Consider the following 25,584-nt stretch of genomic DNA (forward strand, 5'->3'; position numbering starts at 1 on the left):
TCGAAGTGCACTTCGCAGGGAGCGATCCCGGGGCTTACATGCCCCTTGGCCTCCGCTTCGCGAGGTCCCACCCCCATACTCTTAGGACCTTGACGACTTTGGGGGTGATGGCAGCGGTGAGGGGCACGCGAATGAAGATGAGACTCTTGTGAACTGCATACGCCAGGGCGAGCTGAGTCCACAAACCTGCGCAAAGAAAAGAACGTATGGATCAGCAAAACTTCAGCGAAGAGACAGGGATTAAGACAAGTCAGGGGACATCATACTGGGTCCGTCGCCATTATTCTTCTTCTGAGCTTCTCCGGTTTGCTGGCCAGACTGGGCAGCTGAGACCTCCTCCTGGCTCTGTTCCTCCGGTGCAGACTTTGCTCCGAATAAGCCTTTGACTGTTTCGACGACGACATGTTCATAGTGGCCTATTCGTTCTACACCCAAATGGCGGACCGCAATGAAACAGAAAGGAAAATCCATGGCTGATAACAGCAGGTAAACACCCAGCGCAGCCCAGCCATACTCCCTGGACAGCTTTTTCAGCCGCTGAGACAGCGAGCCTGACTCAGCCGGCTGTGCCGATTGATTTGCCCTCGATGAGTTGAATCGCCGGAAGATTGACCGCTGCAGAGTGCTGGGGGGATTGTATGTAAAAGTAGCAGTTGACCCCGATCGGCGGGGAAAAAATCGATATTGTGGATTGAACTTCCAAGCGGGGGAGGAAGCAAATGCTCGACGAGAGGGGAATGAAGCAACTACATTGGGCGTAAACAGTGTCTGTGAAGATGTGACATTCTTTCTGAAAAAAGATGATGAGGGTGCATGGCCGGTTTGACCGATGAAGTGCGAAAACCACCGCGGTGTAGATATGAATTTCAAAGACATGATCAAGAGGGTATTGCAGGATCCAAGCGGTTGATCAATTGGCTTTAGAAGATTGAAGAGACAAGCTGAAGGGCGCCTGTCAGGAGTTGTTGCTTTCACTCTTAATGACGTGCCACCAAGGGAAGAAAATAATAAGCTACCAATTGAGGATTCGATACAGTTTCCGGTGCTCGGCGTGCCGATACGTCCGGGCGCCGGGATGACATACTCTGCATGACTCTATTGTGCAGGCGACAGATATACCTGGATAACGACTTTCGCCCGGATTTAGCATAATGAATTCCGTTTCAATAACTTGCTTCCATCAGGACCGTTCCTCTATCATCTGTACTAGTGCTTGGTGAGAGATACCGCCAGTAAGGACTCCCATTGGCCGTCGTATATTTACCCGATATTGACACCTCAGGCAAAACGCTGTTGACCGCCTTAGCTCTTCTCCGTACGCTCTCCGCAGTTGGGAAAATCTCAAAAGAAAGCCGAAGGGACGAGACTGTCTCGATTATCATTCAATCACAGGTCAAACGATACTCATTATGCCGCCTCGACTGTCAAGGAAGCTGACGCAGCTTCCTATTCTCTTCCTGGGTCCTCAATCGCTCACTATCACTGGCAATGTGTCTGTACGATCTTTCGGCATAAAATCATTAAATCCACCTAAACCCTCTCGGTTCAATATCGGTCCTGAATTACCTGTGCTTAAGTCGACGACCACGGCTGCTTTGGAACGCAAGGCGAATACTCTACCTCTTCGCACCGGTGCCATCGCCATCAAGAAAGGAATGACCGCCGTATACGATGCCGAAACTGGGAAACGCATCGCTTGCACTGTTCTGCAGCTCGATCGAGTACAAGTCGTCTCACACAAGACAAGACAGACGCATGGATATAATGCCGTTCAGGTCGGTGCTGGTTGGAAGCATCCCAGCAATGTGACGAAGTCACTCTTAGGCCATTTTTCGACCAACGGTGTCTCGCCAAAGAGACACGTTTACGAGTTCCGTGTCAAAGATGAGAGCGGCCTCTTACCTGTCGGCCAAATAATCAATGCAGACTGGTTTCAAGAAGGTCAGTATGTCGATGCCCGGTCCAACTCTAAGGGTAAAGGGTTTGCCGGTGTGATGAAGCGACACGGCTTTCATGGACAGGACCGCAGTCACGGTGTCAGTTTAACCCATCGGTCGCTTGGTTCGGCCGGGCCTAGTCAAGGTGGTGGCTCCAGGGTATATCCCGGAAAGAAAATGGCGGGAAACATGGGTAATGAGCAAAATACCGTGCAGAACTTGAAAGTTCTTAAGGTTGACGCAGAGAACGGTATTGTCGTTGTCAACGGTATGTTTTCCGATACCCAACGTTCAATACAGCATTGTTAATGGTCGATATTGATCTTGTTGCAGGTTCCGTCAGCGGGCCTAAAGGATGCGTAGTCAGGATCCAGGACGCTATCAAAAGGCCCTGGCCAGAGGTTGCACCTGTATCCGAATCGGCTGCATAGCCCACGAGGAGATATTGGAGTCTTGATCCCTTCAATGTATTATTACACTATCCTGTTTCTAGAGCGGCGTCTGTATATGATACATAAATGATATCCTGTTTGGCATTTCCTCCGAATCACTCGAACGGTTTCTCCGTACGCTATAGCCGGTGGAGCTGACAGTCCGAAGCCCAAAAAACGCCTAATCCTATGCATGAAGATGACTCCGATGTACAAACCTATAAAAATCATGTGTGCCAATGATCCTTGGTGGGAGTTTTAATGTCCGAATGATGGTTCAATTGCTTTGGGAAAAAGGGTCACTGTCATGGTCAAGTAGCTGCACGACTTGGCCGTCCTCCGTCTCTAGGCTCCATTCTTCAGTGCGAAACTGTTCGAAAGCGAGAACTGTTAGCTGGGTCTTGAAAGTGGTGTGCATCAGGCAAAGTCACGCACAAAGCTCATGCGGTCCGGCCTAATGCTTCGGAACCGCATTTTCCCCTGACCCTTTGTCCCCTTCACCCAAAAGGAGATATCGATACGACCATGAAGCTGATTCATTTCCCCGCTAATCCACGGTATCTTTTGAGCAAAGTAGATTTCGTCTCCCAGGATTTCCCGTGCACGAGGTGAAGTTCGAAGGGCATATAACGTGCTGCTCACGACGCTCGACGACGACTTCTGGTAATTAAATATGCCAAGCATTGCAGCTCCCACAACTACCACAAATATCGGCAGCGTCTTGATCCATCGGCGCTTCTCAGTATTGATAGAAGGAAGCTCTCGATCCGCCCGTCGCTCCATCAAAGGGCCCGAGTTGGCCTTGGGGGCCGGAATAAGACTGCGGTGAGGAGGCATATTGCGGCGACGAAGCAGGAAGGCTCGTGGGACGCCAATGCGCCTTTGCGCAATATGAAGCGCCATTGTCAGATCAGTTGCGAAAGGACTAACGGGAGTCGGGAAAAGACGAGTAACAAGTAGGTAACCGTCATGCAGTGAGTGGTAGCCCAGATGGTAGAATGTTTTGCACCAGCGACTACCTAAAAGAACAAAGTTGCCAAACAGGACAAACCAACCTTCGGAGCCAGCGCCGTTGTACGTCGCGCTGGATTGTCCTAGGAGCTCCTTCTCCTCTATTGCCAAAGAGTTGCCTCAACTTTCATACTACGGCCTCGGTCAATATAGCTAGACATCTGATTCATGGCTACTACAAGACTTCGCAAAGCGTTTCGATACCCTGATGATTCAGGTGATGATGAACAGAGCCGAGAAGAGCTGGACGAAGAGGGTCTGTTAGGTGTCTTTCATCGTATATACAATATACTGATAGAGATTTGTAGAACAGGACGTCGTAATTAGACAATTACAGGCACAGAATGACAAGCGGAATTCTGAGTATACTGTGAACTCTCCTCTATCCTCGTCGACATTATCAGCACAGAAATCAGAGCTAAATATAATGTTGCATATAGATCATCTTCTCGGTCATTCCCCTCTTGTCAGCAACGATATACGTCCCACCGATTATCTCAAGCTCATCGACTTTATCTGAACGGCTTCTCTCCATTCTAAGTGTCATTTCCCTGTTGTTGACGGCCTATACTATGAAGTATCATGCAATCGAGCGTCCAGACCCCAAAGGGAAAAGGTCTATCACAAAGACAGACCTCATCACGTCTGCCCCAAAATATGCCATCCCTACTAACGCTGCATTGTGTGCATTGTTGGCGCTTGCGTCTATCATGACCTCGCCGACTGCGGTCGTTACATATTTCATTCCAGCAGGTGAGTCTCGGGCCCGCCACTACCTTCTGACCGCCATGTTCTGGCCTCAAGTGCGAGAGCTTATGCACCACAGCAATACTCGCGGCCATTTTGATAGCGCGGAAAATAATGGCGTCCGTCGACGTCAGGCATCTTGAGAACCTCCGCTATGATTACAAGGGCGCCTAGGCGAATCTTATGCATGTCGAACGATCTTAGGTCCACTTGATCCTCTCTGGGATGTCTTATTCTGTCACTAACATATTCTATATGTAATCAGCGATGAATGGCAGCATGGTTGGGGGTCAAAAATGGGCTCAAATCTCAACGATAGAGCTGGGCCTGAAAAGAACAAAAATCCTTGCATATCACCCGCATACTGATTTCCAGACGCTGAGTACCTCTCTCATTGAATCGTTGAATCGTACCACGACTGGTTTGTCAAACTTGCGTCTGATCTGTACTAAGCCGCCTAACTGAGATGAAGCCGAACCGGGCACGTTATGGTTCTCTCCCATTCTAAGAACTTTCTTTCTGTCTCACGGGGTGATGGAATCTGGCGGGGTAAGAATTGAGCCACTTAATTTCTCCAATGCGGGATCGACTGGTATGTCGCCATATTCCGTCGCCCGGGCGGATACTCGAGGAGAATCCTCCAACTGAATACGATATTCAATCATAGCCAGTTGACGCTTTTCGTCTGCCTCTTTTTGATGCTTCTTCAGTCTTTCTATCTCGTCGTCGCCTGCTTTTTTTAACCACCTGAGATTCGACTGCCGGAAGTCGACCAGGCTTTCCACACTGCGAGGATCCGCTATTTTCCTTGTATCATGGCCGAGTAGTGTACAGGTTGGTTCGAATGGTTTCATCGAGGGATCTCGACGGCACGCTGCGCAACTGCAAATCTTTTGGCATTTAGGGCACATCCAACGATACACTTCCATGGTTTCTTGAGGTTGGATATTGAAGGCTCTAAACAGACTACCGTAACAGTAGCTTTGGTTGCAATAGTCGCAAGAAGCGAGCCTCCATATCGGCTCAATATACTTGCAGATGTGGCAGCGACCACCCTCTTCAGTTTCGTGGCTGAGGCGAGTCTTCCTCCGTTTTCGAGCGGGGCTTTCTGGATCGCTCAAATTGTCCTCGAGCTTGCGCGTCACCGGTTTGGTGATATCAACCCACGGTCGTCTTTTCAGTTCCCCCTGGCACATCTCAGCTAGCGTTTTCTTGCCGTAGCGAGCTCGCTCCTCGGCGAGGGGCCAGAAGATCTGACCGTTCGGGTTGCTCTGGTTGAGCTGACATATTTGGTCTCGCCAGTTTTCATATTTCCCGGTCAGCTCACTCCAAGGAAACTGTTCAGCCCACTTTAATCTCGAGAGGCAAGCGCAGCTTCTGCCCATGACATAACATTCCATGCAGATATCGTAGGGGTCCTCGCCATCGGCAGTCTGTCCACCCGCGCACCACGGGCAAGTCAAAAATCGATTAAAAATATTGCACCTGCAGTATGAACAGGTGATGTTACTGTCAAAGGGAATGTATTCGACGTCCTTCTCTTCCGCTTTATCCTGTGAAAAGCTCTCAGATAGCAAAATCTGGGTATACAGTGCGAAAAGATGCTCAAAGTCTTTGAGCAACAGTTGCTGCTTGCCATCCATACTTTTCCCATCGACGTTCTCAAGGAGCTTTGAGTAATGCTCAAGCGAATAGAACACAATTGCCTTGTTCTTGTACTGCTCATCCCGACAGACCATCTTAGCATGCGGAAGGGCTTCACTCAAGGCTAGGCTCAGAGTTTCCACAGTAGTTCGATTCCAAGCTACTTTCATCGTCCTTGTTCCGCGGTTCCAGACCTGGTGCGCTGCCAGCGGGGGAATCAGAATAAAATCACCTGGCCTTTGTTCAACGACATATGTTCTGAATGGAGCGGCTTTCCAGGCATTGATCTGCGCGAAATGATCCTCGATATCGATGTCATGGCCCAGTGTCGACTGCCAGTATTCGGAAACGACTCGCCGATCCTTGCTCTCCGTCATGAACCAGATGGACGACCCTGGTATAGTTTTCATACCATACTCAACTGAGCCATCCGATGCCTCAACCATTATATTCTGACCGAGACTTGCGCACATTTCATAATGTGCCGGTGTATAGGTGCCTTCATGACCGATGTAACACATGAGATTTTCGGCGCGCATGCTCGCCGGAAGGCAGCTCATGAGGTCACCAGGCCTTCCAACCTTGGTGCCGGGTTCCGCGTGAGTCAAATGCCCTTCAGTAGCTGTGACTGATACTCCACCTGGGCCTTGGAATGCTTCTGGGTGTTTATTCAGATAAAAAAGCGGCGGCGGAATGAGATTCTTCAAATGATCGTGCCATGTCTGTGGACAATCAATATCTTTTAGATAGATCCGCTGTCGATCAGAGTTCTTGTAATTGAATGAATTCCATTGATTAGTTAACAGTGGCATGTTCTTCAAATAGTGGCCAATCGAGAGGGGAAGATTACTCTTCGTGGTCAAATTTCGAGCAATCTCCTCTTTGAAACGCGAGTTTGAGATTAGTCAGGGACTCATAGGTGCGAGACAGCATCGCTAAGCTTGCAGACTTACTCTTCGTTGAATGATGGCTCCTTAGCCATTTCTCAGAGAAAACAGAGCGGTCCAGCCTCTCATGAAACCCTTCAATCACTAACGGCTTTCCGCCTAGAATGACGTGCAAGCAAACGAGTTTGTCGAAATTGTCCAGACCGTGTTCATCAATGGAGTTGCAGTGAATTCTAACCACGTACTCAAAATTTGGTGTAGATTCCACGAGTGCAGCGATATCCAGATCAGGTGGAATTGGTTCAAAGGCCGCACGGGGACGTTGGGCGGGCATTTTGCTTCGAAGACCGTATATCGAATGATAGTTACGAAAGAAAAGCTCGTCAAGGTCCAGAATTGCTTGATCTGCGCTGTCACTAATCGCGATGTGTTACTGAGAAAGCCGGCAGTCACGTATTGTCTCAGCCAGGAAGACTTTCAAATGCTTCACAATCAATAAGGCAGAGCTGCCGGTCTGTCCATAGACCAAATAGATGTATGTGTGCAGCCGTGTTCAGTGACCAAGCAGTCGTTCGATATTCGCTTGAGTATGGTACAACTGTAAAAGAGCGGGTTGTAGTCGCGCTGGCATGGAGGTAATGATCGAACGCTGCCAGCTTTTTCGGAACCAATTCGAATTGTTGTTGTTCCTTTGGTAGGGGTCTACAATGACTTTTGAAGCTTGCTTCGCTAGTCATAGTAGGGTAGTGTCCCTGTCCCAGGTGTTTATGGATGTCCCAAACATCCTAGACTTCGGAACAGTCGATACTTTGCGTCCTCGAAGGTCAACCAGCCTTGTGTTGATTAGTCCATGACTTAGGTATGTGATCTACTACCTGCATGCGCTATTCCTTCTAGGGCAGGTGGATCAATTACGGGTGTGAAATCTGGCGGACATGTGAAACATTAACATTTTGATTTACATGCATCTTACTGCTACGACGGTTTGAACTTGGGGAGACTGAGAAGGAAGCCCAGACGGCCCTTCCAGATGTCATATTGCTATTAATTAGGAGTACTAATTGTGGTGAGACACATGGTAGTGCATCTAGTGCTATTTCAATCACGGTACGGAGTAATCTGACCGGTGATAAACCAGCTTTGCTCAGCTCTAGCTGTTTCTTGGTTATCCATGGCTAACTCTTGTTTCGTGCAGTAGGAGTCAGTCGGCCAGCTCTATCCGGACTGAATCTCGTTGAGGAAGAATCTGTGGAGGCTTTCTCCGATCACAGCTCATTATAAAATGAGATTGCAGTTCTCTTACTTCCCTCCTGTTCGTCTTGATCAGTTTTGCAGACGTTATGGAACAGGAAGTAGTCTCTTGAACGACAAGCGCTACCGCTTACTTTGCAATCGCACTTCCTTGAATACCTCGTCGAGGGTCATTTCAACAGGACGCCAATCAGCGTATACTGCCAAAACCAGGTCAGCGATCACGAAGGGGACAACATCTCCCATAAAATATCGGCCACATTCTTCCCAGTCCCCAGCAGCCACAACAGACAATAATCCCGCAACACACTATATACCTCCCCAAAAAGGCTTCGTTGCTTCTCTTCCCGAATCATGGATCCCGTACGCTGAGTTGATACGCCTCGATAAACCTACTGGCACATACTACCTCTTCTTCCCATGTGTTTTCTCGACACTCCTCGCGGCACCTATGGCATCTGCCACACCTATGCAGATTCTTGGCACTACTGGTCTTTTTTTCACGGGTGCATTGATCATGAGAGGCGCCGGCTGTGCGATCAATGATTTATGGGACAGGAATCTGGACCCGTATGTCGAACGCACCAAATTCCGGCCGATTGCGCGAGGTGCCCTATCTCCTAAGAAGGCATTGATTTTCACCTGTTCCCAACTTCTAGCCGGATTAGCTGTCCTGCTACAATTTCCCTCCCAGTGTCTCTGGTATGGTATTCCCAGCCTCCTGTTGGTGACGACATATCCTCTCGCCAAGCGCGTCACTTACTACCCTCAGGCTGTTCTGGGTCTCACATTTTCATGGGGTGCTATCATGGGATTTCCAGCGCTGGGTGTCGATCTTCTTGGCAACCATGCTGCTTTGGAAGCCGCAGCTGCCTTGTATTCTAGCTGTGTTGCCTGGACAGTGCTGTACGATATGATCTACGCACATATGGACATAAAAGACGACGTCGCGGCGGGGATCAAGTCAATTGCCCTTCGACATGAGCATAACACTAAGACAGTTCTTTCTGGTCTGGCAGCAGTTCAAGTAGCGCTGCTCGCTACTGCAGGAGTAGCAGCAGGTGCTGGACCTATCTTTTTCGTCGGCACCTGCGGCAGCGCAGCCGTTTCCCTCGGTATCATGATTTGGAAGGTCCAATTGAAGAATGTCAAGAACTGCTGGTGGTGGTTCAAGAACGGATGTTTGCTGACTGGGGGCGGCATCACTTTGGGGATGTTCTTTGAGTATATAGCTCAAACCACTGGCCTGTATAAAAGCGATAATAACTTACATTAAGAGGATAGCACTCACGAACATAGGACAGGATAAAGGTTACTTTCAACTTCCGCAGCGAATATCTTTTATCTTAACACTACTGATACCGAGATGATGCTCTACTACGTTGACTATATCTTTCCAATCCATCATGGCACCATTACCAGTATCACCACAAGCAAGAGATTTTTCGATTGGGTGAAGTACAGAGACCCAACCTTCTCCATTTGTCCCACCCACCCCCCACTCGTCAGTTAAGATCTTGAGTTGCCTTTTAGTGACTGGGTGATTCCACATCGCGGTGTTCATAGCTATTGATAGTTAGAACAAAATTTGACAGTGAACAAGTATATATTGACGCATCTCACCTGGAGCAACGAACACCACAGGCTTTCTGTCTTTGAGACCAAAGTCTACTTTCCCAGTGGTATCCCACGCTCTAATGACGGAGAGAAGCAGATTATCCGCAATCCCCATTGTCATCTTCGCCAGCGTGTTCGCCGATAAAGGGGCGACAACCAGGACGTGGGCCCATTTTCGAAGCTCAATATGCAAAATGGGCTCGCCACGAATCCAGGGGTCTCTCCACTCGTCTTCGTCTCGGTAAATAGCATCAACCCCAGGTAGCTGCTTTAGCGCATCGAGTAGAGGTTGCTCTGAGCTTTGACCCGAAAGAAATTTCTCCGCAGACTTGGTCACAATGATGCGAATACAGACATTTTTGTGCCGGGCAAGAGCTTCCGCGATATTCGGCAATTTTATCGCTGCCACGCTCCCGCTTGCTGCTAAAAGAATGTGTATTTTCTTATCTTTGAATTGCTCTTCAGCTGAGAAAGTCCCAGTGCCTTCCATCGAACTTCGACGTTTCACACAATGACTAAACACTCGGACAGGAACCGTTATCATACGCGATGATGTCAGCTGTCGTGGATACGAGTGATCGAGCAGGACTGCCAAGGGCCATCCAAGCATCTAACTGATAGAGTCACGCACGCCCTTTATTTGGATAGATCGGTGACAATTCAAGGCTGACGGCGATGCGATTCGGACAATGCTTTTTCATCCGCAATCCCAAGCATCGATCCTGGGGGTACCTCTGTTTCATGGCGGGGACTGGGAGCCACGGGAACTAACGTCACATGATAAGGTTCGCCATTTACCTTATTTTGGGTTGTACGTATGTCTATAGAATATTACAAGCATTTTATCTGTATCAGATAAAACTTTCTCCAGAGTTCAGTCCGGCCTGTCTTGACAAAGATATGATGTTTCCAAGGCAAGCTTTCGCGTCAGTAAGTCAAGCATACCTCTCTACTTTACCTGCTCCCGCAATCTGTTCGCCAATTATGAGCTCACTTGTGTCCATCCAGGCATTCCGACCTCTTTCCCGGTCACCACTTGTCTTGACTCCACGATTCACGGCTTTCCAACTGCCGCATGCCCTCCATGCCCGGTTTCTCTCGGAACAAACAAGGTCGGCAATTGACAAAGCCATTGCGTCTGCACCTGTCGTTCTCTTCATGAAGGGCACTCCGGAGACACCACAATGTGGATTTTCTCGAGCCAGCATACAGATTCTGGGGTTGCAGGGGGTTGACCCGAAGAAATTTGTCGCGTTCAACGTGTTGGAGGATCCCGAGCTGCGTCAGGGTATGTATAGTGACCCTTTTTCAGGAACAGCAGGTTGTGTGTATTTGCGTGTGAGTCTCAGTCCGGCTAAATCTCTCGGCCTTCCATAGGTATAAAGGAATACTCTGATTGGCCAACAATACCCCAATTATACCTTGACAAGGAGTTTATTGGAGGTTGCGATATTCTGATGTCTATGCATCAGAACGGAGAGCTCGCAAAGCTGCTTGAGGAGAAAGGGGTCCTAGTGGCAGCTGATTGACTTATGCGTGAGGTTCAATAAAGGGCAGATTGTTTACTCATTTACTATTTCATCTTCTTCATTGTAGAATTATTCATGATTTCCATGTTGTGCTGTACTAATATTCTTAAAAGGCAAGGACGTGGTTTTAACCTTTGTTCTACTCAATAACTTGAAGGCTACAAATTGTGCTCATCTACCTCTTAGTCGGCATTTATATTGGCACTGTCAAATTTACGGTACTATAGTAATCTCTAGTTTGAGCTGGTATTAAAGTCAAATAAAGCGTCAGAACTTCACCTGCAAGATGATTAGCTTACTACTAGAATCTGATCGACGACAGCCTTAACGATTAGTTCATGATACTTTACAATGGGATCATCAAGTCACTATGCACCATGTTCCCCAGCCAGACTCTTTCCTTCTGATCTGACCAGTTCTTCAATAATGCCCTTCTGTAGCTTGGCGCGTTGTCGCTCTTCATAAGCCTCACGGCTTCTGAGTATCCTATCAACAATCTCACCAGCATTCACATGCTGAAAAGGATGATCGCTTATCTGCCTAAACATGCCCATTCTTTTGGGAGCAGCGTAAGGATCGTATGTCAGTGGAATGAAGGTTGTTGGCCCATGATAAACAACATTCGGGACACCAAATGGCATGGCTTCCAAATACGGCTGGCTAGGAGAGAAGGGCGCGGAGAAAATAACGGCATGAATATACTGGGAGAAATCATTAGAGGTTGTATGAACCATCGATTGAGGGAAAGGAACATACTCGGCATTGAAGGACACAAAGTCCCCGCTCAAAAATATTCATGATAGGATAGTTGAGTCCCTTCCAGTGATTAATCACATCATCATCATGAATGCCGGCAACCACATAAGCCGGGGGATAGTCTTCACCGAAGTCGTGAAGTCTCTTCTCGACTTGTTCCGTGTCATACCATCCTCGTTGGCGGCCTTCCAACTCCTCAAGCTCTATAACCTGTCGAAGAAACTCGATGTGACCCGAGGAGAACAAATCGAAGCCGCCATCCACATAGACTACCCGCTGCCCTGGCTTGATTGCTTTGCCATTCACCAGAGTTTCGAATGTACCAGCTTCTTCAACCGTGTCGCTAACCTTCGCCGGCTTCGAACCGGTCCAAGTCCAAACCTGAGGACCAGGGCGCAAGCCACTCTCATCTGTTGCATAGTCCCGGATCCTTTGCATTAGCTCCACACCGAATTGTTTCCTTTCTTCCTGATTGTCGGATCCCTCTACTCCCGCAAGGGTGTCTTTGACGCTCTTTATAAAGTGCCCTTTGGTGCATAGGAGCATACGGCCGACAAGATCGGTGGTGGAAATGCCAGGGGTTCTCTTCACGACCCGAAAGCGCCCAGCTGCCTTGACAAATCGATAGCAATCTTCTCCGTTGCTGTCAGATGTGATATCATCTCCATGAACGACATACTTGCACCCATAGTGTGATACCCATGAGAGAGAAGTCACGTAAGGTGCTCGTGGAATACAACGAGTGGCCCAGCGGCATGCTTCCACGGCAGCTACCCTAAAGCACGTTACCGTTATCAGCAATGTAAGTTGACCTACCCGAGTTTTTCAGGAAAAGACTAACCGTTCCTCTAACGTCATTACTGTCGGGCCCTTGTTCTCAAGAATTGCTTCGTCCGAGTGTACCCCAACATAAAGTTCATTACCCAGTCTACGGGCTTGAAGCATAGCACCGGCGTGTCCTACATCAATCCAGTCACCTTTGATTAGGGAATCCTATGACTTGAGAGCAGCGGAGAACGCCTTCTCACCATGATGGCTAAAGTCAAAACACCCATCTACCCAGATACGATCTTCCAGTATAGGTACATCATCCTGAGGATCCACAGGCCACTGTCCTGGCGCAGGGACCAATTCTTCAGGCGACACACTCATAGTTTGGAGAGGCGCTTTTTGGCAATTAGCAAATAGATCCTTGTGGTAATGTAGACGAGCGCGTCGATTTTGGTGCGGAAATGGCCTGGTATCAAGAATCGGCGAAACTCGAAGGTTGATGCGACAAGGCGAGTTGATCAAGCCAGAAGTTACAGAATCAAAAAGGAGGTGGGGTTGTGTGGAGTGTTATCTATTGTACGGTAGTTCTAGCTGTTACAGAGCATATCCTATGCATGAGCTACGAGATCGACGGCACCCTTATTTAGGTAGGCAGAACGAGACTGGGAACCAAATAAATATTCCAATTTACCCGCGTAAATTGATATAAGTGACGGATAAACAGTTGCCTGGTCAAGTTTAACTAATAACTATGGTTCTCCTGGCACCTTGGTGAGCATGCCAGTGTTCCGCCATGACGTCCAGTTCCTTGGGACACTCAAGAGTAGTTTGACTTGGAATGCACCTTTGGTAGATTGGTTATCCTAGGTACGGATACCATTATTATTATTGTGGCGCGCCCCTCTGGGGTGCGTGGGTTGGGCTAACCCGTTCCTGGCTTGGAACCCCCCAGGATCAACTAAGGGCCGGCCCCATGCATTATTGTTTGTGTAGGGGGACTTTTTAACTACTTCGTACTCCGTACATAGATCTCCAAAATATCGAGCAACATCGGTCGAGGCATATCCGGAACTCGTAAACCAATCCTTTTTTTTCGACTGCTGTGCACAAACGAGTCTTCACCAGCTATCTCTCTATGGGAGCAGGCACTAGTCTGCTTCACTTACTGCTGGAGCTGCTCTTTGTCCGGCGCCTAGTTCAAGCATGATATCGTCAACCTTTACCCCCAGCCTTTCTCGCAGAGACACAAACAAATCAAGTGTTGGACATGAAGGTGTAGGAGGGGTGGGCCCCTCCCTTGACAAGTGGGGGAGGATCATTCGGTCCTCAGAGCGCTGGAGCTATCTATCAGCATATTCACGACATGGCTACCAAAAGGATATCCACTCTGGATTACCTTAGGAAAGCGTGAGTTCAAAGCAAAAAGCAGCCCTTCTTCATTAATCCAACCACTGATAAAGCTACAGCCATGAAGGTCGTATCTATTGGTTCAACACAGTACACTTCTCTCGCTCTGACATCAGCCGAATCCCCTATTTTGATCCTCGCAAACTATCCCGTCGCGCCATTAATTATCTTCTTCTCGGATTATCACTTCCGCCAATTTTGGACGTCAATTCATCACCGTCGGAATACTTACGCGCCTTAAACGCGCTTTTGATTGAGTTTGAGGCATTTCAGCAAGTCCATCCACCGGATGGAAGTTCATCATCAACTCTGGCAAGAGCACGCATTCCGCAAATGTTCAAAAGAGCGGCACACGCTGGAACCAAGGGCAGGAGGGCTAGCTCTGCAACGGAGATTGGTCTTCCCATGCAATCTAGCGACCCATCTGACTTGAAGTCCATGACGGGGAACATCACCTCGTCTACAACAGCAGCTGCCGCTGTTGTTTCCTTCCCCACCAGTGAAGCCTCCGAACTTCTCCCGGGCGAGGAATATTCTTATCTTTTGACGCCGTCTTTACCATTTGAGCCGGATTATTTCGAAACCTTCGCCACTCTTTGTGACGTATTGATTGACTGCTATACCAGGCTCACCGCTTTGGTCTCCACTCCGTCTGTATGCACAGTTGCTTTGGGCGAGATGTTCTCAAAGGCAGATGCAAAGCTTCGGAAGATAATGGTCACAGGCGTCGTTCGAGAGTTCGAGGATGCCAGTAGAACCAGCGCAAAGAATGAAATAGCTGGTGTCAGTCGTGTTGTTTTGGGCGGTCTTCTAGGCTGATTCAAAACGCAATGTCCCTTGCGGAAGTCCCATAACTGGTATGTGGCATTTGCTGTAAATGGGCCTTTCGATCAAGGAGCGCGGATACTCCTGAGGTGGGTAATACATTTGGTGCCACGTAGATTTATGAAATGGTCCTTCGAAGGAAAGGACAAGATCTATTCTATTCTAGATTAATGAGACATGATATATTGCTTCACATAATTTCACTTAGCACACGCAGAACCAGTAAACATAGGAGACTAGCATAATATCGAGAGAAGATGAATCAACAAGCATGGGTTGGTATCACTTTTGAAGCCATGAACATCGTAGGAATCGGGGCATCAAAGCCGTCGAGTATGATCAAGTCCAGTGTAAGGAGTATGCATGCGCCAAAAGTGAGACCACAAAAGCAGATGGAACTGAACAGAACGCCGGCTCAATCGCATGCATCGACAACAAAGATAGAACAACTTAAGAAAACGCCAGTAAATGCAACCGCTTAATGACTATAATGGCGACGAGTTCAACAGAAAATGTGCAGCTCAGGACTGTAATTTCTTGTTCTCGAACTCACGTTGCTCACCGAAAACCCTTCGGCTCATTTCAAGAACAGTCTCGAAACCCTCTCTACCTCTCTTGGCATTTTGGCTGAACCTCTCGATGCTAGCCTCCTCTACCTTATTCTTGATTTTCTGCCAGCCGCCGCAAAGGGCAGTGACTTTGGCCTCTTGACTGAAATCCGTCACCGACTCTGGTTTTGATGACGAAGGCTGGTAGATAACAGTTTCTCTCACGTTCAAGACGTTGGACCACGTGAGATTCGTTGAGCACATAGTGACCTTCTTTGCGCCAGGATCAACATATGAGATTTCGTACACATGAGAAGTAGCGCTTCCCCCGAACAGTGAGAGAACCCATTGCGGTACTGATTGATCGCATGTGATGAGGCGTTCCGTGCGCAACTGAATGGGGCATTCAGGTTAGCCATTTCGTCCGAGAAGTAGAGAATGATAATATTTGGTAGGAAAACCCACAATGCCAGTCTTCGGATCTACCGTCCTAGATATGGTGTCTACCGCCACAACATGGGTCGACTTGTCATTCCAAGGGCAATATTTGCGCCAGTTCGCCGTCGAAACCTCTTCCCAAGAATAATCGAAGGTGCACGTCGAGGAGAAGACCTTCATGACGGGAAAAGCTTGGAGACGGTGATAGAAGCAGGGATCGCTAAGCAACCGAGTCGCTTGCTAAAGAGCACAATCGAAAGTGTAGTCTGCAGAACGTCGTGTTTCGTCGAATCAGTCGAAATGGATTCAAACAAGCTGAGCACTCGAGAATATCGATAAAATGGCGTATAGAAGGGCAAAGGTCTATGTGTTCATTAAAGAGAGCCTAAAACAGTAAGGAAGGGCATAAAAGAAGAGGCAAATATCCAACTACAGGATGAGTAAGAAGGTCTTGAAAAAATGATGAAACTGGACGGCGATCACAGGCTTTCGTGCAATGGAACGCGGGAGAAGAAAATTTTAGCATATCCGACTCGCAAACAACCCGGGGAAAAGGCGGGCTCGGTCGGGGATCGGAATTTCTCGGCTGTCAAAATGCGACAGCATCATAAACTACCTTAATAATATGTTCATATTATCTACCTCTCTATAAGAACTGATCATGTAGTTCAAAATTGTATGGATCATAACAAGAGATTGACCGAAGAGCCATATGGAATGATCCTGTACGATGGTATAATGATGAATTAATGATATGGTCTTATCAGGTACCCCGAGGGATCTCCTGCTCCTTGTCACACATATTTTGTCTTCGTACTTTTCTCGCTGGACCCAAACATTTACCATTTCTCAATGTTGCTATTATGATCTATTACTATTGTAGTTAACTCAACTCATTTTAAGCCACCAGGAAAAGAGGACTCGCAGCAGTCATAGCTGCTTCCCGACATGGAAAGTAAAGTCGGTGTGTAACTGTGCATAATCCCGATGTTCATTGCTAGAAGGATCCTAGACATATAAAAAGGTATTCTAGGCCCTTCTCGGTCTCGCTCCCTCAGCATCAAAAGCATCTCAGAAGACGCGGACGACATACCACCCACTAAGGATAATTGCTCCTTCAGCTGTTCGAATATCATTTTTGCATCATGGTAGAACTCAGGAAGCGGAAAGCACCCTTACAGCCCCCTGCCACAGAAAAAAAGAGCAAAAGGATACAAGAGAAGAGTGAGGAGACCAATCCAACCTTGGTACAATTAAACAAGGAAGATGAGCGCTCTACGCACGTCTCACACAAGAAACCTCCAACTGTCGGTGACACTATCTACTTGGATAACTTTGGTGGCGATGTAGAACTCAATGATGGGACGAAAACTACCCTCAAACATCTCGTCGACACAAGCAAATCAGGGATTGTTTTGTTCACGTACCCAAGAGCGTCCACGCCTGGCTGTGAGTTTATCTCTCCCACATTTCTTCCTTGAATGTCCCGAGAGTAGTACTCCGTGAATTTTCGGGGAAGAGCGGTTGCATCCCTCCTCTCGTTAGCGGTATTGCGCTATAGTTCCTGGCTCCTGCAACGAATTAACAATCCCGGGGTCGAAAGAACGCTCATTGCTTGTTAGGCACAAAGCAGGCTTGCTTATTTCGCGATAAGTATGATTATATAACATCGAATGGCCTATCGATATATGGGCTTTCGGCGGACTCCATCAAAGCAAACAGCTCGTTCAAAGCCAAGCAGAGCCTCCCCTATCCTCTACTATGCGATACGGCGTCTACCCTCATTTCGGCCCTTGGCTTTAAGAAGGCCCCTAGAGGTACGACAAGGGGGGTTTTCGCTGTTGATAAGCAAGGAAAGGTCCTACTTTTGCAACCTGGTGGGCCAGATGCAACGATGGATGCTGTACAGCAATTGATCTCAGCACGCAACAAAGAGACGCAGGGACAGAGCAAAGAGTGACGGGAAGTTCATGATGGAAGTGGGGTTCAGGTGTCAGACCTTTTTTTAAGAGCACGTTTCAGCTCTGAGGGCCCATGTAATATCAATGATCCTGAGATCGCTTTCCATACCTCATGTCATACTTCATACGTCGACAATCTTTGCAACGAAAGAGAAAGTTAATCCAGTCCACCTACGGAAATGAAGAAAGCTTATGGTTATGACTACTGGTGGTTCTAGTTCAGTATAGCCACTTTCTCCAATGGGTGTTATCGGGATGAATAACCTATAACTTATTATTTTCGGTCAATGGTCCTACTCCTGTCACAATATTTCTGCAGGTGTTGGCCACGAAGGTGCTTGAGATGAAATCCGATATCTCTATCTGTCACTTTGCGGGGTCGAGATATCGTATCTAACTAAGAATCAGCAAAGTTCCTTCTGTTACGCCGAACTTGACTTGAAACTCCACATATCAGTTTAGTGCGAGGGGTCAACAGCTCATCCATGCATTTAGATATCAGCTAGGGAAGCTTCTTACACGTTGTATGGGTACGTTTCTTACCGATCGCCAGTGGATGTTCGGGTATCAGGAGGTACGGACTCGGAAAAACATAATACCCGTTCACAGTTCGTCCATCCGAGTACAGCCATATTGATTCCGCCCCTTCGTAGGGCAAGTGAATACACATATTGTTGAGACGAGAACCTCGGGAGGTCAGGACTCAAGTAAGCCAAAGGTTCATTATACTGGTCTTCATCAAGAACAGTGAGACAACCGAGGCATTGTGAGGCTGACACGCAAACTGGATAGGATCTCCATCATGGCTCGCGACATCCTCAAAGCGGCCAAGTCCGCATCGAACGCGATAGCCGTCCATAAGGTAGGCATTTTCACTATTCTGATGGTGGTAATTTTCACTTCTAATTCTTTGATAATCAGAAATACACCGTGCAGTCTACCGGGATATGGGAACGTCTTCGCCGTCTTCTTGCCGTCGATCCCAATCGCTCTACCGGAGTACCACTGAACTCGCAATATCGACTTCCGACTCCTGGTGCTCTCCCGCCGCAATCTTATGATGATCCCGTCACTGTCCCAGCAGCAGACATTGCCGACAACCCTTACTGGAAGCGCGACGCTCGGAGAAACTACCCCAGACTTAGCACAGTCAACCAGGCAGATGCTGTTGGCCTTCTTACAGTAGGCAGCCGGGCGGTGCCTAAGGATGGCGTTCTGCAGATCGGGCAGGCAGGAGAGCAGCAGTTGGTTGAGGTTAAACAACAAGGAGAAGAGCGTGGTCTCGCTGCCATATTTGAGAAGGAAAAGAGGGGCATCCAGGGCGTTCTTGGCGGCGATGGTCTGCCGCCATTTCCTTGTAATCTGAACGCCTCTGCGGCCAAGTATCAGCTTGGTCAAGGTCAAGGCTATCCTGCTGTGTATGTCTTTATCTCAGCATTTTGTTACCCCAGCTTACATTTGAACCTAGGTATCCTTGCCGGACGTTCGTCTAAGTATTCGTTAACTGCACGTCCGAATTGACTTGTTATCCTCTTTCTGTCCTGGGACGTAGACCATCTATTAGCGAAAAGTGTTCAAACGCGGTGTGGGTACGATAGAGCAGGCTGATGGCAATGTCAGCCTTTTCTGATAATGCAGAGCCAGTCTTCCATCCTAGCTAGCTACATGTGCATACAAAATTTCGCTAGATGGTTTCCACAACCATGTATCAGACTGAATTTATATGCCCTGGGAATACTCTTATGCTCTCTCTATTCGTCCATATTAACCAGTCATGTGGAAAGCAATGTCGCCATGCCTTATAGTTAGGACGGGAAACAGAATTTGAATATCATTTACCAAGGGTAGATTTAGAGCAGTTACGGCGTCATGATCCTAAGAGACTTGCCATGACCTCGAATTCAAACATGTACAATCGCCTACAGCAATGGGCAAGGAAGACAGGGCTGTTAAATCCGACTTTTCCAAGAGAGAAATCAACTGTCAAAATTATCCTTCTTTAAGCGTTCCCTAAACGAGCCCGATCTGAACATGGTCCCTACATAATTGTAGACATTGGCATGAGCAAGCAATAAAATCCTATGTCTGGCTTAATTCAAATTTAGGTTTTAATTCACAAAATCATAATTTCCCTGACCATAAACCAGGAGTCGCTCCTAATCAAAAGGATTTGTGCGAGTACCCCACCAGGTAAGGAACAGACTAAGCCCAACTGTCTCAAACACCCTGCTGACAGCACCAACAGCAACAGTATCGAGGGGTCGCTTTTCAGTGAAGATTTGGCTGATGAACTAGAAACAGAATGCAAGGTTAGCGTATCATGTGAAAGTTGGCGTAAGAGAATCGGAATACTCACACTTGGCGCGGAACTGGCCATGAAAATCAAGCTTCCCAAATAAGCAGCTCCCTTATAGCTCAGCGTTCCAGTAGCATTGATCAGGGCGGCAACACCATAAGTCTGAACGGCGCTTCCAACCAGAGAGCTACCCCAAGCCGCCGCTGCTCCAGCAGCCTCCTTGGACTTGATGAATTCCTCCTTGGAATTGGCGGCCTGCGCACGATGATAAGTATCACCAAAGACAGGTGCGAGAATACCCAGTGAAGCTGTATGGGTGAAGATAGTACCCATCGCAATCGCCGAGGGTTTCACGGGAGGGAGATCTGGGCGTTTACAAGTTATTATAATGATCAGTGGGACCACAGGGCCCGGAGACGGGGGTCATACTTACAGTGGAGAGTGGTCATTTTGAGTGTGGAAATATCGCCGTGTAACAATGATTCTGTAGGTTGTGAGATCTCAACAAAATTGTCGTCCGTTGAATGGGGGAGATTCGTTATTTGAACACTGCTGACCCAAGGTCACATGGGGTTGCCATCATACAGTAGGTACTTGGCAGGCTACGCAGTGACGTCGTCATGATCTAAAGACAAGGACACGCCGACGAGCTGCAGTGTTGAAGATCCCGACATGGGGAACGAGTCATGTTGCGGACCAATCAATCGAGGCAGCTCAATAATAAAGTCGGTTTTACCAACGGTTAAGGTAGGAGGCTGGAAGCAAGATCCCTTGGTGTGGGGAAGAGCAGCGGCCATGACGTCAAGCAATAGACCTATACATGATACCTCTCAATAGGTATCTTTATACTAGCCATGCTTGGGCGGTGAAGTAAAAGATTCTTAACAGTAGGCAGGCCTCGACCAAGCAAGCGAACACTAATCTCTTTTGCTATTCACACTACAGAGCGTGGCCAGATCCATCCTCAACAGTCATGAGTTGCATTTCGCTGAGCCGATTCATTCTGCCAATTCTTCCACCCACAATATGAAGTTGCAAGGAAAAATCATTTTCCTTCATTCCAGGTAGGATATTAGCAAGAATTACGGCCTGTATTTCCGCTTTCCGACTAGAGGCCTAAAATAGAATTGCAAGGTATTTACATGTCCTCTGGTCTTTCTATGGTCCACATTTGAGGACACGAAGGAGAAGGCACGAAGAAGATTGAGGACAAGAGAAACACTATCTTATCTTCTCGGCCAAAGCCTCATCTATCTAAAGATAGACAAAAGATAACTATGAAGTTTCGAAGGCCACAGTCTAGAGCCTAGATAAATGGCAGATCTACATCGTTAATTTCTGGGTCCCTACGTAATTTTCTCCTCATTTTGGAGAAATGCCCAATCAGAGTTGTCAGAATATGGACTTTTTTTCCCGCTCCTTTTCTCCTGTCTTTTCTGAGCATACTTCCTTGTACATACCTTAATCTTCTTCAATTCCCTTTCCCTATTGGTTCATTATATTTTTTTATGGTCAGGCGTCAGTGACTGACTGAGGCTTTTTACACATCAGTTAGTTTTGATCAGCATTCTTTCGACGGACTTTTGTTAACCTCAGAAGAAATCATTTCGTGGGTGCAAAATTTCTCCCGATGGAAGCAATTATTTCTGCCAACCCCTCATCATCCGATCTGGTGGCAACCTTCGATGTCAGCGAACACCTAGTTCCTGTCAGGGAGCTAAAATCGGCTGGAGATACATTGGTTTCATTTGATGGTCTCCTAGAAGAGCCTCTGATCCTCAAAGAAGACCTTAAAGAGGGTTGCGGTGGTCAATTATGGCCAGCGGGGATTGTCCTGGCCAAGTACTTGCTGCGGCAACACCGCAATAATCTCTCCAACAAGACGATGTCTGTACACTACCATTTTTGTTATTAGAAAGTCCTCAACAACCGCTCCTTCTGAGATTATATACTAATGCGTTGTTACCTAGAGTTGAACTAGGAGCTGGCGGGGGCCTTGTGGGCCTCGCGGTTGCACGAGGGTGTAATGTTGGTCCTTGTCCCATCTACGTCACAGACCAAGAGCCAATGTTACACTTGATGAAAACGAACATTGAGCTGAACAATCTCTCAACTGCAGTGGCGGCTACAGTGTTAAATTGGGGAGAGCGTCTCCCAGACTGTATACCGACACATCCTGCGATCGTACTCGCTGCGGACTGCGTCTATTTCGAGCCGGCATTCCCCCTTCTCATTTCAACCTTGCAAGATCTGCTGGGGCCCGAATCTGTTTGCTACTTCTGTTTCAAGAGGCGTAGGCGAGCAGATCTCCGTTTCATGAAAGCAGCTAAGAGGGTCTTTGATGTCAAGGAGGTTCGTGACGACCCTGAAGCGGATACATACAGAAGGGAGAATATCTTTCTCTATTCAATCCGGGTGAAATCTAGACCAGAGAACGGTAGTCTTAGAGCAATAGAAGAATGAGCAAACGCCAAAGAGGCAACCTAGATTAGCATATATTGATATGCAGCTACAAGACGACCGAAATGCGCTAATCTACCAGGCTTCTGCCTTTCCAAAGGAAATTCATGTAATTCCAGATACTCCGTCATCGGATATGGACGGTAGGTGATTGTAATCTCACAGCTTGAGTATATCGGCACCAGTTTTGGCGGTGCCTTCCCGGTCTCTGGCACCATAAACATCAGTGAGGTGGCCCTCTCTACCAATCACCTTGACACCGCTCTTCTCCAACGTTGAGACGATTTGTTGTTTTTCAGCGGCTTTCCCTGATTGTTGTTTCGCAGGGTCGGAGTCGGACTTTCTCAGCTTCTTCTGCCTCCTCCTTAGCTTGGACTTCTCATCGCGCGTCATTTCATCCTTGGCAATAGATTCTCCGTTCTTGAGTGTTACTTCTCCAGCAACCTTGCCGTTATCACCCGGAGCGTAAATTTCCTGAGGAGCAAGGGCTGCTAACCCGCCAACAGCGCTGCTAGCTGCAGGCTGCGCATCCTCCATCATAATGGTAGCGACATCCGTGATCACGTTGATATTTGCTTGAGGAGCTTTCGGTCTGTAATGCCAGTTCGATAGCGTATCCAGGCGGTCGCTTATCTCTTTCCAAAGGTTTGAAATCTCAGTATGTTCTCGTAGAAGTTTATGATTCTTCGGGTCGACATAGTTTGGATCAGTGGCCCTGAGATGATCAGTCTCAAAGAGCTCGGCCAGGCTCTGTTGAGGCTTGGTGTCTTCCAGCTCAAATCTCCCTTTCTTTGCAGTCCGCCCTTCCGAAATCCCAGGACGGCGGCGTATTACTTCATCAAACTCCTTCGCCAATATTCGACGCTTAACCAACTCCTCAATGTCCCCAGAAAGTTCCGTCGTGACAACAGGTACCGGCTTTCCAACCCTCTCGAAATCCAAATCTTCTTCAATCAAGGAATTCATAGGTCTTTCAGCGCCTCGAGCTTCACCAGCAAGCATCCAATCTTTCTTCGCCACATTAGCGGCCTCTAAGCGACGGATCTCGTCGGCAATCCGCGCACGTTGTTTCTCATGAGCCGAATGCTGATGTTTAGAACCCGCTAGCTCAATATCGGAAGAATCGTTTCCATCTAGCGACTCATCGTCCTCAAGCAAGTCGCGCCTAACGTCAGCAATCGCGCGATCGATGTCAGTTTCGACAGGAGCCCCATGAGGTTGTGTTTTCGGAAGAGGGCGCGTTTTCGTCGAAGTCGTCTTCCGTGGAGGAGGCTCAAAAAAATCCGAGTACTTGATATCACTGGTATTCATCCAATTAGTGGTATCCGCACTAATTGCATATGCATCGTCACCCTCTGAATCGATATCATTTTCGACGGCGACGTTATCGAAAGTCGGCCCTTCCTCGTCACTACTGCTCTCACTTCCGTCCTCGAAAGAACTCTTCGATCTCTGTGCTGTTGGCCGTGTGGCTTGGGAAGGCACAGAACCACCACCAGCTAAGGGGTCGACGTGCCAGTCTATCTCCTCTTCATCGCTCTCCAAATCGTCATCTATTTCGCCCTTTGCATCTTGCCTCTCGAGAAACTCAGACTGCTTGTTGAATTCGTCAATGGAGAAAAAGCCGTCGTTCAGTCCGAACGGGTCTTGAACGTAGGTATCGCGGCTATTGTGGTTATCATTCTCCGACTCTTCCACATCAGTCCTACTATCTTCATCTGAGTGGCCCTCAGCCATGCTCGGTGATTCTGGTAAGGATTCCATATCTTCCATATCATCATCAGAAGCAGAGTTGCGGTCTGAACGATCAGCGGCCGATTCTGAAGAAATCGAGATATCACTAAAATCAGAGATATCTTCAGAATTCGCCTCTTGTGACTGAATGGGTGACGCTCTTGCGTCCAGAAAAGCTGGTTCGACATGCTGGGCAATCAGAGCGGAATCTTGCTCAATTTCCTGCTTGGCAGAGTCTAGTATTCTTGTGGCCTGTTCCCATATTTGATCGGAAGTAAATCCTTGCACAAATAGTTCCTTCAACTGTAATACATGATGCAGAGTCTCTTGCTCATAATCGGATCGCTTGCGCTTCCGCATAACGCGCTGACGAGCAAGCTGTGCATTGCTGACGGACAGGGCAAGAGAATCAAGAAAGTACTTTGCACAATCAACTGTATTCGCATGCAGCGAGGTTGTCGGGCTAAGAAAAAGCCACGGTGTAGATAACGCTGATTCGATAGGCATGTTATATCCGTTGCTGCGAGTCGACCTCGATTCTGGGCATTGGATTATCGTCTCAGACTGGTCTTGCATTACCGTTTGGTCCATTGCAGAAATGCCTGTAAGGGCATCGGCCCGCGCTGTTGTTTGAACAGAGAAGGGGAATTGTTGTAGCGAGCAAAGAAGAAAGAGAAAAAAAGTATGAAGGGAAAAAGAATAGTCGGAAAATGAGGCTATGGCTTTCTTCTTTAAAAAAGAAGGAAAAATGAAAAATGAAAATGAAGAAAAACTCTCTGCCAAGCTTCCCGCTCCACTTAAGCCTGGCTGCGTTATACTGTTACTGGTATTTAACCAGCGCGGTCCCATGGCGGATAATAATCATAATACTCCGTACTACCTTAGTACTCCGTACTACGGAGCGCCTCACTAATAATATTAATGAATGCTGGTTCGGTGACATACCTTATGCTGAACTTCAACCAAATTGCTGCTATCAGCCTGCTATATTGAGATTGTCAAAAACCTCAGAAGTTCACAACGTCTTCAGGCGCAGGGTAAGGTACTAACCCAATTACGAACTTCCGAGGCGCGTGACAAGCAGATTAAGATCAGATCCGAGGTCTATTCTTCATTCGACAATGGTAAAAGTAAGTAAAAGACTAATTTCGAAATATTATTCATTTCTCCACCTATAGAAGGTAAAGCACCACTGCAGATCAAACAGTGCAGCCTCAATGTGTAAATATGGCCATCCATCAAGAATTTGTGCACGCCAGGATAACTGAGGTGTTTCCCACAATCCGGATACCCTGTTGCCTCAAAGTTCCACCAGTTCAACTGCTCTCCGAGGC

The 25,584-nt window shown here is 47.7% G+C and overlaps 16 protein-coding genes across 16 annotated transcripts; 8 read left to right on the plus strand and 8 right to left on the minus strand.

Annotated features, from left to right (window-relative positions):
• Positions 1–34: 34 nt before the first annotated feature.
• Positions 35–876, minus strand: P174DRAFT_513618 (FAM210 family protein; the record flags this gene model as incomplete). Its single annotated transcript, XM_024831997.1, has 2 exons — positions 35–186; positions 267–876. 2 exons carry the CDS (start codon positions 874–876, stop codon positions 35–37), a joined length of 762 nt encoding a protein of 253 aa, XP_024681804.1.
• Positions 877–1,119: 243 nt separating this feature from the next.
• Positions 1,120–2,379, plus strand: P174DRAFT_443083 (mitochondrial 54S ribosomal protein uL3m). Its single transcript, XM_024827733.1, has 3 exons — positions 1,120–1,232; positions 1,283–2,205; positions 2,271–2,379. Exons 2-3 carry the CDS (start codon positions 1,410–1,412, stop codon positions 2,366–2,368), a joined length of 894 nt encoding a protein of 297 aa, XP_024681805.1. The 5' UTR covers positions 1,120–1,232; positions 1,283–1,409; the 3' UTR covers positions 2,369–2,379.
• Positions 2,380–2,393: 14 nt separating this feature from the next.
• P174DRAFT_443084 (cytochrome c oxidase assembly factor 1 family protein) lies at positions 2,394–3,368 on the minus strand. Its single transcript, XM_024827734.1, has 2 exons — positions 2,804–3,368; positions 2,394–2,738 (listed from the first exon to the last, which is right to left on the minus strand). Exons 1-2 carry the CDS (start codon positions 3,269–3,271, stop codon positions 2,646–2,648), a joined length of 561 nt encoding a protein of 186 aa, XP_024681806.1. The 5' UTR covers positions 3,272–3,368; the 3' UTR covers positions 2,394–2,645.
• A 179-nt stretch (positions 3,369–3,547) lies between these two features.
• On the plus strand, positions 3,548–4,300 carry P174DRAFT_461644 (uncharacterized protein; the record flags this gene model as incomplete). Its single annotated transcript, XM_024830027.1, has 4 exons — positions 3,548–3,635; positions 3,688–3,749; positions 3,820–4,132; positions 4,206–4,300. The coding sequence occupies 4 exons, from the start codon at positions 3,548–3,550 to the stop codon at positions 4,298–4,300; spliced, it is 558 nt and encodes a 185-aa protein (XP_024681807.1).
• Positions 4,301–4,610: 310 nt separating this feature from the next.
• P174DRAFT_452430 (putative JmjC domain protein) lies at positions 4,611–7,463 on the minus strand. Its single transcript, XM_024829084.1, has 2 exons — positions 6,724–7,463; positions 4,611–6,650 (listed from the first exon to the last, which is right to left on the minus strand). The coding sequence occupies exons 1-2, from the start codon at positions 6,989–6,991 to the stop codon at positions 4,651–4,653; spliced, it is 2,268 nt and encodes a 755-aa protein (XP_024681808.1). The 5' UTR covers positions 6,992–7,463; the 3' UTR covers positions 4,611–4,650.
• A 178-nt stretch (positions 7,464–7,641) lies between these two features.
• On the plus strand, positions 7,642–9,268 carry P174DRAFT_409277 (putative para-hydroxybenzoate-polyprenyltransferase Coq2). Its single transcript, XM_024824199.1, has 2 exons — positions 7,642–7,764; positions 7,853–9,268. The coding sequence occupies exon 2, from the start codon at positions 7,940–7,942 to the stop codon at positions 9,182–9,184; it is 1,245 nt and encodes a 414-aa protein (XP_024681809.1). The 5' UTR covers positions 7,642–7,764; positions 7,853–7,939; the 3' UTR covers positions 9,185–9,268.
• P174DRAFT_372654 (putative flavoprotein) lies at positions 9,227–10,015 on the minus strand (the record flags this gene model as incomplete). The annotated part of the gene is made up of 2 exons (XM_024822445.1): positions 9,227–9,474; positions 9,532–10,015. The coding sequence occupies 2 exons, from the start codon at positions 10,013–10,015 to the stop codon at positions 9,227–9,229; spliced, it is 732 nt and encodes a 243-aa protein (XP_024681810.1).
• Positions 10,016–10,195: 180 nt separating this feature from the next.
• On the plus strand, positions 10,196–11,298 carry P174DRAFT_443089 (monothiol glutaredoxin GRX5). The gene is made up of 3 exons (XM_024827735.1): positions 10,196–10,455; positions 10,534–10,813; positions 10,903–11,298. Exons 1-3 carry the CDS (start codon positions 10,429–10,431, stop codon positions 11,052–11,054), a joined length of 459 nt encoding a protein of 152 aa, XP_024681811.1. The 5' UTR covers positions 10,196–10,428; the 3' UTR covers positions 11,055–11,298.
• A 7-nt stretch (positions 11,299–11,305) lies between these two features.
• P174DRAFT_409285 (ethanolamine-phosphate cytidylyltransferase) lies at positions 11,306–13,166 on the minus strand. Its single transcript, XM_024824200.1, has 4 exons — positions 12,839–13,166; positions 12,652–12,769; positions 11,811–12,585; positions 11,306–11,755 (listed from the first exon to the last, which is right to left on the minus strand). Exons 1-4 carry the CDS (start codon positions 12,960–12,962, stop codon positions 11,423–11,425), a joined length of 1,350 nt encoding a protein of 449 aa, XP_024681812.1. The 5' UTR covers positions 12,963–13,166; the 3' UTR covers positions 11,306–11,422.
• A 424-nt stretch (positions 13,167–13,590) lies between these two features.
• Positions 13,591–14,939, plus strand: P174DRAFT_225166 (uncharacterized protein). Its single transcript, XM_024821391.1, has 2 exons — positions 13,591–13,988; positions 14,048–14,939. The coding sequence occupies exons 1-2, from the start codon at positions 13,945–13,947 to the stop codon at positions 14,805–14,807; spliced, it is 804 nt and encodes a 267-aa protein (XP_024681813.1). The 5' UTR covers positions 13,591–13,944; the 3' UTR covers positions 14,808–14,939.
• P174DRAFT_452435 (putative mitochondrial protein sorting (Msf1)) lies at positions 14,864–16,377 on the minus strand. Its single transcript, XM_024829085.1, has 2 exons — positions 15,827–16,377; positions 14,864–15,754 (listed from the first exon to the last, which is right to left on the minus strand). Exons 1-2 carry the CDS (start codon positions 15,977–15,979, stop codon positions 15,335–15,337), a joined length of 573 nt encoding a protein of 190 aa, XP_024681814.1. The 5' UTR covers positions 15,980–16,377; the 3' UTR covers positions 14,864–15,334.
• Positions 16,378–16,944: 567 nt separating this feature from the next.
• On the plus strand, positions 16,945–17,759 carry P174DRAFT_371437 (thioredoxin peroxidase DOT5; the record flags this gene model as incomplete). Its single annotated transcript, XM_024822378.1, has 2 exons — positions 16,945–17,248; positions 17,422–17,759. The coding sequence occupies 2 exons, from the start codon at positions 16,945–16,947 to the stop codon at positions 17,757–17,759; spliced, it is 642 nt and encodes a 213-aa protein (XP_024681815.1).
• Positions 17,760–18,562: 803 nt separating this feature from the next.
• On the plus strand, positions 18,563–19,253 carry P174DRAFT_461652 (putative NADH-ubiquinone oxidoreductase 21 kDa subunit; the record flags this gene model as incomplete). Its single annotated transcript, XM_024830028.1, has 3 exons — positions 18,563–18,622; positions 18,682–19,178; positions 19,229–19,253. 3 exons carry the CDS (start codon positions 18,563–18,565, stop codon positions 19,251–19,253), a joined length of 582 nt encoding a protein of 193 aa, XP_024681816.1.
• Positions 19,254–19,916: 663 nt separating this feature from the next.
• Positions 19,917–20,952, minus strand: P174DRAFT_513630 (DUF1761 domain-containing protein; the record flags this gene model as incomplete). The annotated part of the gene is made up of 3 exons (XM_024831998.1): positions 20,490–20,952; positions 20,117–20,421; positions 19,917–20,051 (listed from the first exon to the last, which is right to left on the minus strand). Exons 1-3 carry the CDS (start codon positions 20,503–20,505, stop codon positions 19,917–19,919), a joined length of 456 nt encoding a protein of 151 aa, XP_024681817.1. The 5' UTR covers positions 20,506–20,952.
• Positions 20,953–21,382: 430 nt separating this feature from the next.
• On the plus strand, positions 21,383–22,598 carry P174DRAFT_513631 (protein N-lysine methyltransferase family protein). Its single transcript, XM_024831999.1, has 2 exons — positions 21,383–21,943; positions 22,027–22,598. The coding sequence occupies exons 1-2, from the start codon at positions 21,687–21,689 to the stop codon at positions 22,517–22,519; spliced, it is 750 nt and encodes a 249-aa protein (XP_024681818.1). The 5' UTR covers positions 21,383–21,686; the 3' UTR covers positions 22,520–22,598.
• Positions 22,599–22,675: 77 nt separating this feature from the next.
• P174DRAFT_461655 (rRNA-processing protein MPP10) lies at positions 22,676–24,841 on the minus strand (the record flags this gene model as incomplete). Its single annotated transcript, XM_024830029.1, has 1 exon — positions 22,676–24,841. One exon carries the CDS (start codon positions 24,839–24,841, stop codon positions 22,676–22,678), a length of 2,166 nt encoding a protein of 721 aa, XP_024681819.1.
• Positions 24,842–25,584: the final 743 nt, after the last annotated feature.

This window comes from Aspergillus novofumigatus (assembly GCF_002847465.1).
Source record: "Aspergillus novofumigatus IBT 16806 chromosome Unknown P174scaffold_5, whole genome shotgun sequence".
In the NCBI taxonomy this organism is placed as follows: Eukaryota; Fungi; Ascomycota; class Eurotiomycetes; order Eurotiales; family Aspergillaceae; genus Aspergillus; species Aspergillus novofumigatus.

Bases quoted from the DNA above. Each gene is read 5' to 3' on its own strand.
- P174DRAFT_443083 (XM_024827733.1), top strand. From the start codon at position 1,410: ATGCCGCCTCGACTGTCAAGGAAGCTGACGCAGCTTCCTATTCTCTTC. The intron at 2,206-2,270 runs GTATGTTTTCCG...ATCTTGTTGCAG, and splicing joins CGGTATTGTCGTTGTCAACG to GTTCCGTCAGCGGGCCTAAA.
- P174DRAFT_443084 (XM_024827734.1), bottom strand. From the start codon at position 3,271: ATGGCGCTTCATATTGCGCAAAGGCGCATTGGCGTCCCACGAGCCTTC. The intron at 2,739-2,803 runs GTGCGTGACTTT...GCTTTCGAACAG, and splicing joins GGCCGGACCGCATGAGCTTT to TTTCGCACTGAAGAATGGAG.
- P174DRAFT_452430 (XM_024829084.1), bottom strand. From the start codon at position 6,991: ATGCCCGCCCAACGTCCCCGTGCGGCCTTTGAACCAATTCCACCTGAT. The intron at 6,651-6,723 runs GTAAGTCTGCAA...CGCGTTTCAAAG, and splicing joins GAGCCATCATTCAACGAAGA to AGGAGATTGCTCGAAATTTG.
- P174DRAFT_409277 (XM_024824199.1), top strand. From the start codon at position 7,940: ATGAGATTGCAGTTCTCTTACTTCCCTCCTGTTCGTCTTGATCAGTTT.
- P174DRAFT_443089 (XM_024827735.1), top strand. From the start codon at position 10,429: ATGTTTCCAAGGCAAGCTTTCGCGTCA. The intron at 10,456-10,533 runs GTAAGTCAAGCA...GTGTCCATCCAG, and splicing joins CAAGGCAAGCTTTCGCGTCA to GCATTCCGACCTCTTTCCCG. The intron at 10,814-10,902 runs GTATGTATAGTG...GGCCTTCCATAG, and splicing joins GGATCCCGAGCTGCGTCAGG to GTATAAAGGAATACTCTGAT.
- P174DRAFT_409285 (XM_024824200.1), bottom strand. From the start codon at position 12,962: ATGAGTGTGTCGCCTGAAGAATTGGTCCCTGCGCCAGGACAGTGGCCT. The intron at 12,770-12,838 runs GTGAGAAGGCGT...GGATTGATGTAG, and splicing joins TTTTGACTTTAGCCATCATG to GACACGCCGGTGCTATGCTT. The intron at 12,586-12,651 runs GTTAGTCTTTTC...AACGTGCTTTAG, and splicing joins GTAATGACGTTAGAGGAACG to GGTAGCTGCCGTGGAAGCAT.
- P174DRAFT_225166 (XM_024821391.1), top strand. From the start codon at position 13,945: ATGGCTACCAAAAGGATATCCACTCTGGATTACCTTAGGAAAGC. The intron at 13,989-14,047 runs GTGAGTTCAAAG...ATAAAGCTACAG, and splicing joins CTGGATTACCTTAGGAAAGC to CCATGAAGGTCGTATCTATT.
- P174DRAFT_452435 (XM_024829085.1), bottom strand. From the start codon at position 15,979: ATGAAGGTCTTCTCCTCGACGTGCACCTTCGATTATTCTTGGGAAGAG. The intron at 15,755-15,826 runs GTGGGTTTTCCT...TGCCCCATTCAG, and splicing joins TAGATCCGAAGACTGGCATT to TTGCGCACGGAACGCCTCAT.
- P174DRAFT_513631 (XM_024831999.1), top strand. From the start codon at position 21,687: ATGGAAGCAATTATTTCTGCCAACCCCTCATCATCCGATCTGGTGGCA. The intron at 21,944-22,026 runs GTCTGTACACTA...GTTGTTACCTAG, and splicing joins AATCTCTCCAACAAGACGAT to AGTTGAACTAGGAGCTGGCG.